The sequence below is a fragment of the Ursus americanus genome, chromosome 8 (genome assembly GCF_024610735.1).
Source record: "Ursus americanus isolate L20-20 chromosome 8, mUrsAme1.1.p, whole genome shotgun sequence".
In the NCBI taxonomy this organism is placed as follows: Eukaryota; Metazoa; Chordata; class Mammalia; order Carnivora; family Ursidae; genus Ursus; species Ursus americanus.
In genome coordinates, this window is record NC_142134.1 from 81,553,944 (window position 1) to 81,569,119 (window position 15,176).

Genomic DNA, 15,176 nt, shown 5'->3' on the forward strand with positions numbered 1-15,176 from the left:
CGGCAGGGTTTGGTCACTCAGTAAAGGTGGTGACTGCCAGATCTCTCCAACATGAAGGCACATTTTCCTCCATAATTAGTGAGTCCTTTGTGGTGGTTCCCTGGAGTTCTCTGGACCTCTGAGAATGTCCCGCCACCCAAAAGCCTTCCACCAGTGGGCCTGGCATCCCTTGAAGATCCCGGCCTGAGTCATCTTTCAGGCTGAGAACTGCAAAGTGGTGACTCTTGCAACTCCCTCGTTTCTTCTGCCCTGAGCGCCTGGCACTTCTGAGGAAGAGCTCTCCTCCCCCATATCACATCCATCCCCTCCTTTCCTTTTATTCTCTGAATCTTAAAAATTATACGTCATAACCAGTTTCATCATTATTCTTTTGTTAAAGCTCTAATCGTCCCCAGTTCAACAGAAGCCCCTTCAAGGTAGCTCCTGTGTCCCTTTGCCATGTCCCATCATTTCTTGAGCACTTTCTTATGTTATGTCACAACAAGATGTTCCCAGCACATCCTTCCCTCCTCAACCCGGGAATCAGCCACTTCTCTAAGGAGCCCTGACTCCTTTTAGTGGAGAGTGGTGTTTAGAAACCAAGAGCTGGGTGAGGTGTGCTCATCACTGTGGGGGCATCATTGCTTCTGGGCCTCGCAGAGCACAGAGCCGGGCAATGAGGAGCTTATATTATTTTTGTTCTTTTTTATTGTAGGAAAATACACAGAACATAAAATCGACCATTTTAGCCATTCTTTTTTTTTTTAAGATTTTATTTATTTATTTGAGAGAGAGAGCACAAACAGGGGGAGGGGTGGAGGGGGAGAGGGAGAAGCAGGCTCCCCACTGAACAGAGAGCTTGACTTGAGGCTCAATCCCAGGTCCTTGGGATCATGACCTGAGCTGAAGGCAGACGCTTAACCAACTGAGCCATCCAGGAGCCCCTCTTTTGTTTTTTTAAAAAGATTTTATTTATTTATTTAATCGAGAGTAAGTGCAAGAGCAGGATGTAGGGCAGGCGTAGAGGGAGAAGCAGACTCCCCGCCGAGCAGGGATCCAGATGCAGGACTCGATCCCAGGACCCCGGGATCATGACCTGAGCTGAAGGCAGACACTTCACTGACTGAGCCGCCCAGGCGCCCCTATTTTAGCCATTCTTAAGTGGACAGTTCAGTGGCAGTAGGTACACATAAATTCAAATTTATACTACAAGACTTTTGATGTACTTAAAATGCATTTCACAAAGAATGTAAAGTCAGAATAGCTCTCCTTTTCTCTCTAATCCTGTTTCCTTCTTGTTTACTTCATTTTTGTCCTTGGCTGGTTTCATTCCTCTTATCTATGTCCCCTTGCTGTACTCTTGGTCATAGGCTCTACCTCTCGGGACCCTGGTAATTTAGTACCCATGAATGAGATGAAGAGCTTCTTCAGGATCTTTCTTTGGTTCAGTCATATCTCATTTCAGATCTTCATGTTAACTGTCTGTGACTCAGATAATTGGGATTAGATGAGGTCAAGAGGGTGGACCCCCACGACTGGGTTAGTGCCCTTGTGAGGGTCAAGAGAGAGCTTGCTTCCCCTCTCTGCTCTCTGCCACGTGAGGACAGGACTGTGGGAAATGCATTTCTGCTGTTTACAAGCTGCCCGGTTCAGGGTGCTGGGCAACAGCAGCCCAGATGGACTTAAGACAGCGTCCTGCTCATTGGTGGTTGTGCAACTAGACTAAGAACATCACAAAGGTTATGACCGTGTCTTTGATTCGCTGCTAAAAGCTCCAGCCCAGGGAAGGGCCCTTCAATGGGCCTGGGGAGGAGGGTCAGGAAGACTTCTTGAAGATACCGGCTGGCTTTGACTGCTGTATTAATGAACAAGGTCGACATGGGGCATCATATTTCCTCTGCTGGGAGAGCTATGTTCTTTCCTGAGCAAAACCGCTAAAGTCCAGTTGTTTCCTTATTAGATGATCAACTGGAAATTCCACTTCCTATTTAAAACTGTGACTTAAGGAGATGCTGGGCCATGACCCAGGACAAGCAGAACCACGGCACCCCCAGCGCGCAGAGCAGGCCCTCCGCTGGGTTCCTGCTCCCACAGAGAAGGGGGGAATGTGTCCTAATGACAAAGCAGAGTGTTTGAAGAACTTCACTTACACTCAGCTGCCTGCAGGCAAGAGGAATAACACAAGGAAGCAGGAGAGAAAGGGGCGAGCGCCTGCTTGCGCAGAGGGCCATGGGCTCAACTCAGAGTCAGGATATCAGAGAAGCAAGTCTGGAGACTTCAAAGAATGAGCCAAAGAGAAATCTTTCTTATTGCACATGCCTCACTTTCTAGACAAGGGAGCACAGACCCAGGAGGGGAGGCGGCGATGTGATCACTTGCTGTGCCTGGGTCCCCGCGTCCTGACACTGCAGCTAAGGTGAGCACTGGCAGCAACCTCAAAATTAGTACCCTCACGGTTCAGCGAGAACCTAAGACAGGGCGAGCAAAGATGAGAGCACTCGCCGGGATTGGTAAGAACACAAGCAAACAGGGCTTCCAAAAACTGCTCGTTGTAGTAAATTCGTAATCACTTTTCTGAAGAGTCATTTGGCAGCATTCGCAAAAGCTGTAAGTACGCAAACCATGTGACTTAGTACATACGTGGGAGTGCTGCCCTAGGGACATTACTAGATAAGCATTCAGGGACGGAGGCACCAAAATGTTCCGGAAGCAATATTAATATGATGAACAACATCAATGTCCAACCATAAGACTTTGGTAGGAACATCTGTACTTTCATATATTAGAATAATGCCAAGGAGCCATTAGAAATGTGTTCGGGGGGCGCCTGGGTGGCACAGCGGTTAAGCGTCTGCCTTCGGCTCAGGGCGTGATCCCGGCGTTCTGGGATCGAGCCCCACGTCAGGCTCCTCCGCTATGAGCCTGCTTCTTCCTCTCCCACTCCCCCTGCTTGTGTTCCCTCTCTCGCTGGCTGTCTCTATCTCTGTCGAATAAATAAATAAAATCTTTAAAAAAAAAAAAAGAAAAAGAAATGTGTTCGGGAGGAGGTAGGGAAACTGGAACCCTGTGCCGTGTTGGTGGGAGCACAAGCTGGGGCAGCCGCTGTGGAAGACAGTGTGGCAGTTCCCCAAAAAACTAAGAGTGGAGCTCCCATACAACCCAGCGATCCCACTTCTGGGTGTTCACCTGAAGGAACTGGAAGCAGGATTCACAACAGCCAGGCACCCGTCAGCAGGTGGACGGAGAAACACCGTGTGGTCCGTCACACAACGGAATGTTAATCAGCCTTAAACAGGAAGGGAATCCTGACACCTGCTAGAACACGGATGACCCTTGAGGACATTATGCTGAGTGAAATAAGCCAGCCACGAAAGAAGAAATACTGTATGATTCCATTTATAGGAGGCTCCTAGGAGAGTCTAATTCAGAGAGACAGAAAGTGGACGGTGGGCCCCTGGGGCCGGGGAGAGAATGGACAGCTACTGTTTAGTGAGGACAGAGTGTCAGATTCACAAGATCAGTTCTCAAGACGGACGGTGGGGACGGCCGCACGGCAACATGAATGTACGTAGTGCCACTGAACTGGACACTTAACAATGTTAAGAGGGTAAATTTTATGTATATTTTACCACAGGAAAAAAAGAAAGAAAAAGAAACACTTTGTTTCTAATGAAACTGTTCAACAAGAGAAAAATCTAGTTTTTGGTGAAACTAACAGGGAATTGTTAGACATTTTTGGTGGGAAAGGAAATCTTTCAAAATTTTCAGAAGGGCAATTTGTTCACATCGGTATATAATATATATTCTTTTAAAATGCCCACACATCTTTTTTGGAATGTAATTGTGCTTTATTTAGGGAAAACAAATAATTTTCACAATGCGATGTTTATTTTTATCTTAATAATACACAGACATGGTCAAAAGAACAAGTCAGACACAGTGCTTACAAAGAAAACAGCACTCCTCCGGCCCACTGCTGCCCATCCCAGGGGAAACACTTGCCAGACAGAGCCATTTGTAATCCCTTTAGCTCTTTCTTATACGGGTTACACCAGCTGTTCATACACTTCATTTTTTTTAAAGATTTCATTTATTTTGCAAGAGCAAAAGAGATCACAGAGGGAGAGGGGGAAGCAGGCTCCCTGTTGAGCAGAGAGCCCGACATGGGGCTCGATCCCAGGATCCTGAGATCATGACCTGAGCCGAAGGCAGACGCTCAACTGCTGAGCCACCCAGGCGCCCCGGATTTCTGTTTTCTCTAAACCGTCCTGCATTGTTTATGAGGAGCATACGTTACTTTTCCACAATTACTAACAGATCTACTGAGCGGGTAGCACAGACCAAACGCTCCACTAAACGCCTTACAAAGGCCTTGGGTCTCCATCCCCCACCTCCTGCTGTCTTCAAACCAAGATGAGGGCTGCCATCTGAACAGAAGCCATCCCTAAAATAAAGGCCCCGGACCCCAAGGTAACTCCTCCCTCCCCCCACGTCGGTACAGAGCAAGCGCCCTTGGCCCTCCGAATCGCTGCTGTGCCCCAGACTGCCGTGAACATGCACACAGTTGAACCAGCACTCCCGGAAGCGCCGGGTGGCGGGGTCTCCATATCCAGACCAAGTCCTTGCTGTTTGGTGAAAAGTCACTGAGGTCTGGCCCCCGGCTTCTCACCCAGCCCCTGCCGCAGGCCTCATGCATGCGGATACGGGAGGAAGCCCCAGTTCTGCACCTCGGGGCCCCCGGTCAGCCAGCAACACCGCCGCCTCGCCGCAGAATCTGCATGCCCCCCTCCCATCTTCACAAGGCCCGTGGGCGCCAAGTAACAGAGCCCACGTTCCCACCATGCGGAAGGGGCTCCACCTTCCTCTGTGGGCAGTCCTGGCGGAGGGAAAGAGTTCCTGACCTTGGAATCCCAGCATCCCTTAGCCTGTGTGGGAAGCCAGCTCCTACACTAAGTGCCAACCGGTGCCGTGGAGGGGCTCCTCGCCTACAACTGAAGCACAGGCGTCTCCCAGCTGCACCGCACAGTCCTGGAGACTCCCAGGCTGCCGCAGTTGGGGGAGCAGCCGCCGACGGCCAAGCCCTGGCCCGGGGGACCTGCACACACCCTCTTCCAGAGCGTGCACAGGAGTGCCACGAAGACACGCACACAGGACCGTGCACACCTCACACAGGAGAATCTTGGCAAGTGAGTGGATGTCAGTGTGGATGCAAACGGGCAAAGACCTTCCAGGGAAAGCAGGGTCCCACCTGCCTCCCGCCTCAGTGGGCACTGGAGGACACTCTGGGCTTGAGCAACAGGACCCTTGGCTCTGGACACTGCTGGGCTGATGCCCAAGCCCACTCTTCCGCCCTCTCTGTGGGCACACGTGGCACTTGAGCCCCCGCCACAAGATGTCCACACCAGGGGCTTCTGGGCATCGGGGCAGTCCTCAAGTGCCTTTTTATTCAACCCGGCTTTGGTGAAAACACAACTCAGGTATGGATATAGAGAAATCCGCAGACGCATACGGCTCATGTTAAGCTACGTCACTTGTTTATTGCGGCTCGCAGACGGGATGGAACGCTGAGCACAGGCTCCTTGGCGCTGGGGTCGGGCTCTGCAGTGAGTGGTCACAGACTTGTGGGCAGCTCCTCCTTCTCGCTGGGGCCACCGCTAATGCAGCCCTGCAACACGGCAGAGCGGCGGGGTCAGTCACTTACCTAACGCACGCCCACCCCACTCTCCTGTGGTGCACACAAGCGTTTACAAGCACAGGGCCGGGGCACTGACTTTAAGGCTGAATCCCACACTTCTTCTTACTCCCCTCACGGTACGGAGGATGCTCAGTTCACACACACACACACACACACACACACACACACACAGCATCTCAGGTTCGCTTTCTCTGTTGCACACTCAATGCAATTACATGACCCGAGCTGAGCGCTGCAAGGGAACGAGGCCCGGGCTCCTCCTGTCAGCACCATGGTAGCACAGAGCAGCCCATCCTGCACTGTGACGTCCACGGCTGCAGTGTCCCTGACCGGCTCCCCCTGCTCAGGGTGGGCTGGCGTGCGGAGCATGTCCAGGCAGGACTTCCTGCACATGGAGAGACTGGCTGCCTGGGAGACCCATGGCACTAATCCACACCTGTCCCCCGTTCTCCGAGGAAAGGTGGTCCTGGTGGACGCGCCCTGACAGAACTTTCCCACCTAAGGCTTGTTTTTCATGCTGAGCAAAGAGGGACTTTAATGTTAGTGGACAACCTCTGAATAAAGTCTTCGCGAACGTACAGGGTACAAAGCAGGGCGATGCCTTGGTCCAAGGAGAAAACCTTCACTAGGAAAAACATCCTTAGTATCATGCTACCCCAGGGAGTCTGTCGGCGCCGCTCTCCCACGTCCCGTACGAGAGCAGGCCCTGGAGGGACCCGCAGCCACGTCGGAGTGGGGACGGCGATCTACATGACTAGCTGCTCCACGACCGGACGCTCGGTTGCGAGCGAGCTCACGCACCGCCTCACTGAGGGAGGGTCTGGGCCGCCTGCCGGCGAGCCTTTTTTCCTTTGTGCGTCAGAACAGAGTCTTCACACCAACAGCAAACGACATAGTGAGGATTTTTCTGGTGGGGCTCAAATTGCACCATAGGGCTAGAGCTCTTAAATTACGTGAAATGTCTTAATAAGAAAGCTGAGAAAAGAAAGTTTTTACCTTGGTGAAATATTTCTTTTCTTTTAACACATCCCATTAAAAAAAAAAACACCCAAAATAACAAAATGCTTGTTACCCTTACCCCTCTCCTGAAGAGTCTGTAGAAGAAGCCTCTCTTTGGTTTGGGAACCGGGTGATGCATTTTCTCTTCTACATTCAACACCATGTTTTCTTCAGGCTCATCTTCATTGATGTCCTTAAAACAACCCGATTCGATCATCTGTGTCCACACAAGAGCAGGACAGAAAAGGGGAGAGACATCACGAGGTCGGTCAGCCATTTCCTGCCCGACACCCAGCTCGGCACACGGGGGCCACTCCCGTTCCCATGCTTGGGGCAGGGAACGCAGCCTCTTCTTCCTCCCTGTGAGTGCACCCCCCAGAGCAGGTAAGGACTGGGTACCGGCCAGGCCCGCTTTGAAAGTGGGACCCAGGGTGGTGAACTGTCCCCCTCCTGTGCAGGCACCAGGGCAGCTGCCTTGCATAATCTTACCTACACACACACACACCGACACATGCACACATGCATGCACGCACGCACGCACACAGACACACACACGCATGCATGCACAGAGACACATGCGCACACAGACACACACATGCACACACACGCACATGCACGCACGCACACAGACACACACATGCATGCATGCACAGAGACACATGCACACACAGACACACACAGACACACATGCACACACACGCACATGCACACAGACACACATGCACACACGCACACATGCACACAGACACACATGCACACACACACAGACACAGACACACATGCACACGTACGCACACGGGCAGGATTTTTTTCTCCTGGTGCTATACCCAGTACAAACAGGCAGTACCTCGTTCTGCCAGGGGATGGAGACACAGCCCGTAGCAAACTGACTGTAGAATGTGTCGTCTGCGGTGTCCAGGTAGACCCCTCTCACCGTGGAGAACTGCTCGATGTCCACGACGTCCTTACAGTAAATGGCGTGCGGCTGTGCACCAACAACAAAGAGGCGTTGGCTCTGGGATTACTGGAGTCATTCTTAGTCTCCTTAATTACTAAGAATGCAGCGCGTGTGAAATCGATGCATTCACACTGTATTTGAAGCCTTTTCCTCCCTCTTGGGAGCTCTTCTCGGTCACAGACCCCGTGGATGCCCTCTGGTCTGCAAACCTCCCGAGGGCCCCACCCTTCCCTTTCCTGCGGTGGAAAATGGGTGACAGGCAGAGGCGGGATGGAAGGCCATGGAACCCTTGGCCTCCTCCTTGTGAAGTGCCCCACGCAGAGTCTAGGTGAAAAAGGGCAGGTCCTGCTTCTTGACCTCCTGTCAGAGCTCATCTAGTGGCCTCCAGCTGCCCCTCCTCTGGGACAGGAGCCCCAGCCTGCTGCCCTTCGGGGGGCAAGCCAGCAGGGCGCGTCTGGGCCTGGGCCGTGGCCTCCTCCAGTGCAGCCACCTGAGCTCCTGGAAATCAGGAACGTAAACACGGGAGTCTAGCTACCGGCCAAACCATGATCGTGCAAGACGCCGGTAGTTCTGAGAACCGCCCTACCCGCGGGCGGGAACCTGCATGATCTAACAAGGGCCATTCAATAGGCCGCTGGTCTGCAACCTCAGAGCAGCCACTACCCATTCAGTCCCCACACAGCGGGGCCATGGAAGCAAGTGGGGGCCCCACTCAGAAGACAGTCCAGGGGAAGTCTGGTGAGGACTGAGCCCAGGCTGAAGGCCCAGAACCCTGTCCTGCCCACCCCCCCGGACAAGACTGCCTGACCGTTACCACGGGACTCCCCTGTCAGTGGGCCCTCACAATTCCTCTGGTTACATTCAGTAGAATACCCAGAAAGTCAGCCCCGGAGCCTCGACCTGGCAGGCCCTGCCCCAGGCCTCTGAACACAGCAAGGGGAGTCATCGCCGCTTCCTGGAGAAGACTGCCTTCCCTGCTCCTTTCACACCTGATGGCCCACGTCAAGTCCCTGGGGTGCACATCCCTGTCCAGTGGTTCGCTCCGTTCGTCATTTGTTCCGCTGCCCACATTTGCGGGCTGGAGCAAGCGACACGGGGCAAGACCTTGCTTTCTTGTGCTCCCTGGGGTCCTAACACCTCCATCTGTGTCTAGCAGGTGGTAGGCACTCAGTAAATATGCAATGTGTGAACTCACTCAAAGAAAGGAGCTACTACTACAACATACTGGAATATAAAAACATAGTAAGTCCTGACTTGTACAACTAAAAATGTTTCAATTGTACACCTCAGTTCCATCATGTCCTGCAGAATTATCTCCACATTTCTGTTAAGGACAGACTGCTGTCCGTTCATTTCTGCTTTCCTCAGCATGGATTTCCTGCCTGCGGGTGTTCCCACCAAGGACTGACCCAAGCCGGGCCCTGTGCTAAGCGCGCGGACCTGGCCCCTGAGTAGGCCTCCGCGGCAGGCTCACAGGAGGATCAGGTGACCTCCAGGGCTCCCTGCAGGCGGCATGGAGCCAGGACCTTGGAGACACAGAGAGCGGAAGGGCTTCCCAGACTACAGAGGTGGGTGTGCTGGCACTGACACAAGAAAGGGGATGCTGTCACATGGAAGGCCTTTCAGGGCCCGCCGAGGAGGCGGTGGGGTGGTGCCGGGGCTCCGAGCAGGGCAGAGCCAGGGTTGGCTGCCAGGAAGGCCCATGGGGACCTGTGAGGACAGTGTGGTAAGGGGCCAGGTGCTGGGAGGGGGCACCCGAGGAGAAGCACAGCCAGGTGGCACCAGTGGCCCTGCATCTGCTAGAAAATCACGGGGTTCTGTGGATCCATTTTCTTGAACACCCTGCTCCTGTCTGGGCAACGTACTTACATCAGGACAGAAAGGTGGATCTAATATATTTGCTTCCAGCCTCTTGAAGTTAATATCCTTGAACACGGGGTGAGCTTTCACTTCCACTGCTCCGGCCTTGCTGCCCAGCCGCTGTTTGGGATTCTTGGTGAGTAACTATGCAAAAGGCAGAAACGGAGTCAATTTAAGCTTTTAGGATAGAAGAGAGAACTCGGAAAGTCTCCATAATAATAAGCAAAAAATCAGGGGTGGCAAAGAGCACCTCCATCCAAACAAAGTTACTCAAATTTCAAAGTTTCGCCCAAACCTCCTTAATTCAGATTTCACGAATTTAGAAGAGACGATGCTTCAAAAAGGAGTGGAACTAATGTAACAGCCTTTGAGCTACCAGCAAGTAAAGGTTGGCTAAGTAAATCCTTAAGGAAAAAGTTTTAGCCATGTAAAAATTAGGGGACACTTTTAAAAGAAACAGGAACTGTCAAGAACTTCACAGACACCATTCTAATGTTATGTTTATAAATAGAGACTACTTTAATCTATCCATTAAATAGATCACTAAGGAGCTCATATGAGGCAAAAATTCGGCAAACCAAATTCTAGAAAGTGTATATTCTTAAAATGAACAGACAGCATCTCTTTCAAAAGTATTCCTTACTCATATATTCATAATTTTCACCAAATAGGGCCTCATCCACAGTTATCATCAGTCAGAAAGGCTTGGCTGTGCTCAGAGCAACACGGGACAGGTCAGGCTCTAAAGCAGGGCCAGGCCTGACCTCGCCAAGGTTTCAGCACAGCACAGCCCAGCCCGGCCCGTGCTGCTGCGCCCTGGGAGTGGAGCGCGACAGTGGTGCGAGGGACCAGCAAAGCCTAAGCACCTGGCCCCTCACGGAGAAGTCTGCTGACCCTGGCCTCATCTCGCAGCCCGCACCCACCGCTTTTCTGAAGAGTAACCAAATTCCCAGGCAAAGAGCCGAGCACATTCTGCGCCTGGTGTGTGTGCACCGGCCCGCACACCCCTGCAGCCTTCACTGCGTAGACTCAAAGCAGCACACACCCCCTTGCTCACCGTCTCACGGCCTGCACACGCACTACATCCTCTGTCTAGAAGACCCTTTGTCTGGCTGAGCCGGGCTCCAGCTTCCTACCTCGGAGCATGCTCCCTTAGGACACCCGTCCCTCCTGGTGTGACGCCATCACTTGGGGACATGCTCAGGGCCAGTCCCTCCTGCTGGACCCACACCTGCAGAGGTAGGGCCGTGGGAACTCCCACTCGCTGCTGTAGCCCCCGCACCTCGCCAGGGCGAGGGCTCAACAAGATTTGCTCAGGGCAGTTATTCTTGGCATGCTTTGCTCATTAAAAACAGATCTGAAAAGTCCCAGCGTCTCAGAGGTTCCAGGACTCCATCATCAAGCCTGCTGCTGACACACACCGGTCAGATGGCCGTGGACTTGTGGTCAGAAGGCCTGGGTTCAAGCTTGCCCACTGACATCCCGTTATGGGATATCACAAAAATCAAATTCTTAGGGGCGCCTGGGTGGCTCAGTCGGTTAAGCTGCCAACGCTTGATTTCAGCTCAGGTCGTGTTCTCAGGGTCGGGGGTTCCGTGCTCAGCAGGGAGTCTGCTTCTCCTGCTCCCTCAGCCCCTCCCCCCACACAAGTGCTCACCCGCGCGCTCTCTCTCTCTCTAAAATAAATAAATAAAATCTTTTAAAAAAATCAAACTCTTAATCTTTCAACTGTGAGGCTAAGAAACAAACTGAGGGCTTCAGAGGGGAGGGCGTGGGGGAATGGGATAGGCTGGTGATGGGTATTAAGGAGAGCACGTATTGCGTGGTGCACTGGGTGTTATACGCAGCTAATGAATCATCCAACTTTACATCAAAAACCAGGGATGTACTGTATGGTGACTAACATAATATAATAAAAAATATTATTATAAAAAAACAAAACAAACAAACAAAAAAAAAACTGTGAGGCTAAGAAAAACCCCTTAGAAGTCCACTCTTAGGGTCAAAGGAGGCAATACATCATAGAGCTTTGGAAACTACAGACAGGTGTCCACATGTCAGGCGCCACTCTGGCCACCTGTTTGGGTCGGTGTGAAAAGCCACTTGCTCTGTCCTACACAAGTGCCACGCTCTGACCTCACGCCACATCTGCATGCTCACTTGGCATGGCTGCAGCGTGCTGGGAGCAGGTGCTGGGCAGAGGAGAGGCAGAGAGGGGGAAGAGCCATGCACAGGCCTGCAGCGCCCCCTCTGCAAGTGCACTGGGCACGGGGCCCGGCCCACCGTCCCTGTCCCCAGGTGCTGTCCTCTCCAAATGCCCCCTGCCTCCTGAGATGCCCTCTCCTCCAGTCCCCATCTGCTGGGGTTAAACCCACTCTCCAAGAGCCAGCTGTCTCCGCTCACAGGAGCTACTGAGGATTTGTGTGTCACTAGGCACGTCACACGCACTCCTACATCGCCCCTTCCCAGCGAGCCTGTGAAGGTCAGGTTATCACCATGCAAACGTCATAGACGAGAGACCAGAGGCCAGACAGGGAAGCCTGGTGTAGGGAGCTGAGATGTGGCCCCCAGCACAACCTGCAAGCCAGAGATCGGAGTCCCAACCCTAGTTCTCACTCAGGCACCGCCTGCCTTCCCCAGCACCCCTACCAGAACACAGCATTTCTCCATCCTGAAAACCCTTGAGCCCTTGTTTCTCTCATTTATGGCACCCATCAAATTCTGCTTTTTCACCATAGTTATTTTTCATATTTGTTCTAGGCCTGCCATTAATCTGTGAGCTCCTTAGGGGCAGGCTGTACTTCCAACATATATCTTTATATTCCTGCAGCCCTTATCCGTGCCTGGTGGGTGGCAAGCACCGGTCAGATAGCAGCTCAGCCAGAATGCTATTAAACCTGGAGGAGCTGGCTAACCACCGCCAGCTCCACGTGGAACGAGCTGGCGGGAAGGAAGGCCAGCGTGGTCCCCACTGCTTGTGACAGGCCACTAACACTCATCACTCCACATATGGCAACAACAGGGAAGGGGAAACAAAATCGCTATCTCCAACCACCGACAACTCATCCAAGTTACTGACGCTTTCAGTAACGGGTACGCGGCTGCTGGCTCCCACAGGCACCCAATTGAGGACCCACAGCCTGCCTCTCTGTCCGTCCCCACCCCCCACTCTCCCCCTCAACTCTTCATGACCAGCCAGTCCTGCTTTCCTCTCCGTGCGCTCCCAGACTCTCCAACTCTGGCGAGAGGGGCCATGGCTCCAACAAGCCGTGCTCACACCTTTGCCTCCAGACTCATGACTCTGCCCTGAGACCCCCTTCCGCATCCTCCCATAACCCACTATGATTCCACCAACCATGGTTCAACCACTGCTCTGTCTGCCCCCAGCCCTGCAGTCTCTGTCCTCTTCTCTTCTCTCCACTGTGACACGCAGCCTCATGGGGCCCTTAACACATCCAGGAAAGTGGCAGACATGTGGCGGCCCATCAAGACCATGATCCCTGGCAGCCAGTTAAAGAGGAAAGAAATATGGGCAGACAGAAAAACCTCACTGTTCCTAAGAAACAAGCTTCTATTTGATCTTTAGTTTGACAGGAAATGAGTGACCTTGGTACCACTCTTCCCTCTCAGGGGCATCTTTTGAGAAATCAAACAAGGCACTGCTCTGCTTCGCTCCCATTGGTTGGAAGCCCAATCACGTCGTTTCCTAGGCAAGGCCCTGACTCACTGGTGGCTGTGTGGCAGGGCGACTGCTAGTGGAAACAACCCCAGTGAGCTAGGGCTTCCACCCCAACCTCCCCAGAGCTCGACCCACCATCTGGCAGACGGACTTGGCGTCCTCCGAAAACTTCTCTGAATACTGCTCGGTGTCCTTCCTCACTCTTCGGTCCACCTCCTCTCGCTTGACTTTCTCTTTGAATTTTCTGAATGGAGAATGTCCCTCAATCATTTCATATATCAGACAGCCAAGTCCCCACCAATCAGGACTAAATGTATAGTTTTCATTATTGATAACTTCAGGAGCTACATAACAAATACAGGGAAATTTAAATTAAATTTTGGTTTTAAATTTTCTTGTAATTAATTCCAAATAACACATTATAAACTTAATGTTTGTTACAACATGAACCCTGGAAATGTGTTAAGGGGCAGAAGACAGACACAGAAGGCCCAAGAGTGTGGATCCTATTTACATGAAGCAGGCAGAAGAGACAAGTCGTAGAGACACAGAGCAGGCGAGCGGCTGCAGGGCCGGGGCCGGAGGGGATGCTCATGGGCCCGGGGTCTCTTTCTGGTAGTGGTGGTTGCACAGCTCTGTGTGCGTGCGGAAATCCACTCCAGTATACACTTCTGAGTGGTGGATTTCATGGTATGTGACTTATATTTCAACAAACGGGTTATTGGAAATAGTCTGTGCTATCCCCTGGGCATGAAATGAGCAGCACACGTGGGGAACCGGTGCTGTAGGGCAGACCCTGCCTCCTGAGCAGGGTGCTCCCTCAGACACGCAGAGCCACACCCACGGGTGCCCCGAGGGCACTGACCCTCTACAGCAGCTGACTGAAGACACAGTGGGGCATGGGATGTTCCTGCAGGACTCTGCGGAGGCCCTCGGGTTCCCTCATGTCAGAGGCCATGCCTGGGTCAGGCTGGCACCGCCGGGCTGGGAGCTGAGCCCAGGCCAGGGCCTCCCAGGCACAGAGGCTTTGCAATAACCAGGGGAACACGAGTTCGAAAGGGCCCAGAGAGGCCAGTGTGCCCAGGATGGTGGCAGCAGCAGAGTGTGGGCCCCGTCCTGCCCTGATTCTGCCCTCACTCAGCTGCATGACCTCTGCCGGCCTCACACCTGGTCTCTGTAAGACAGGAGGGCAGCCAGGAGGACTCCCCTGCAGGGTCAGCACTGGCCGGGCACAGACTTCCAACACTACCCGTGCTCCCTCCAAGTGGCTTAGAACTTCTCTGTGTTGTGAGGACGCGGGCGTCCAGACAGAAAGCACAAGGATCTGGAAGCAGCCTTTCACATACCCATGTAGCCGACGGTCCCCACTCTTCCTCGGATGGTCCCCCCTTCCGGGATCTCCGTGGCTAAACCCAGGTCTGAGATCCGGATGTGCCCTGTGTGTGTTCAAACACATTACAAACCACAGGCGGCATGCTGACATATTCATGACAATAAACAGTGGGGAAAAAAATCTAAAATTACATCTAACTTCTCCACATCTAGTAAAATACTATGCAGAACATTTGGTTCCACTAACACAACAGGAAATTGGAGTTATAGCTAGCTACTAATCAGAAAGCCCTTTAACCACAGACAACCACTTAATACGATAGAAGCACTGTGTTTTTTATTTAATTTCCTATAACTACCAGATCCATAAACACAACTATAACGAACAGTATATGAACTACACAAGAGAAAACGAACACGTTTTGTCAGAATACCAGTAGGCTTATATACAGGAACAACAACAGGCAAATAATAGGAGTTTTTCTCTGAAGAACAAATTGTAATAGCAAAATAAATAAAATCAAGGAAACTCAAGAGACTATGTTGTGTGTTAATGCCTTTATATAGAAAGATTTACATAGTTATTAAACTCAGTATGAAAATAACAATTTATAGAAAACTTTCTTTTGAGAGTCTAGAAAGATAAACCAGCCCTGGAGGCAGACGCCCCACTC

The 15,176-nt window shown here is 52.1% G+C and overlaps 1 protein-coding gene across 6 annotated transcripts in view; it reads right to left on the reverse strand.

The window, feature by feature from the left end:
* Nucleotides 1-5,491: 5,491 nt before the first annotated feature.
* Nucleotides 5,492-15,176, reverse strand: part of GRK4 (G protein-coupled receptor kinase 4) — a 90,321-nt gene continuing 80,636 nt past the window's right edge. For 5 of the 6 annotated variants that reach the window (XM_087864332.1, XM_087864330.1, XM_087864333.1 and 2 more), the window contains 6 exons: nucleotides 14,517-14,606; nucleotides 13,306-13,414; nucleotides 9,501-9,635; nucleotides 7,521-7,658; nucleotides 6,753-6,890; nucleotides 5,492-5,644 (listed from right to left, as the gene is read on the reverse strand). In XM_087864332.1, the coding sequence (XP_087720458.1) occupies nucleotides 5,591-5,644; nucleotides 6,753-6,890; nucleotides 7,521-7,658; nucleotides 9,501-9,635; nucleotides 13,306-13,414; nucleotides 14,517-14,606 (664 nt within the window). In that variant the 3' untranslated portion in view covers nucleotides 5,492-5,590. Of the gene's footprint in view, nucleotides 5,645-6,752; nucleotides 6,891-7,520; nucleotides 7,659-9,500; nucleotides 9,636-13,305; nucleotides 13,515-14,516; nucleotides 14,607-15,176 lie in introns of all 6 variants that reach the window. The other variant, XM_087864329.1, reaches the window with a different exon arrangement.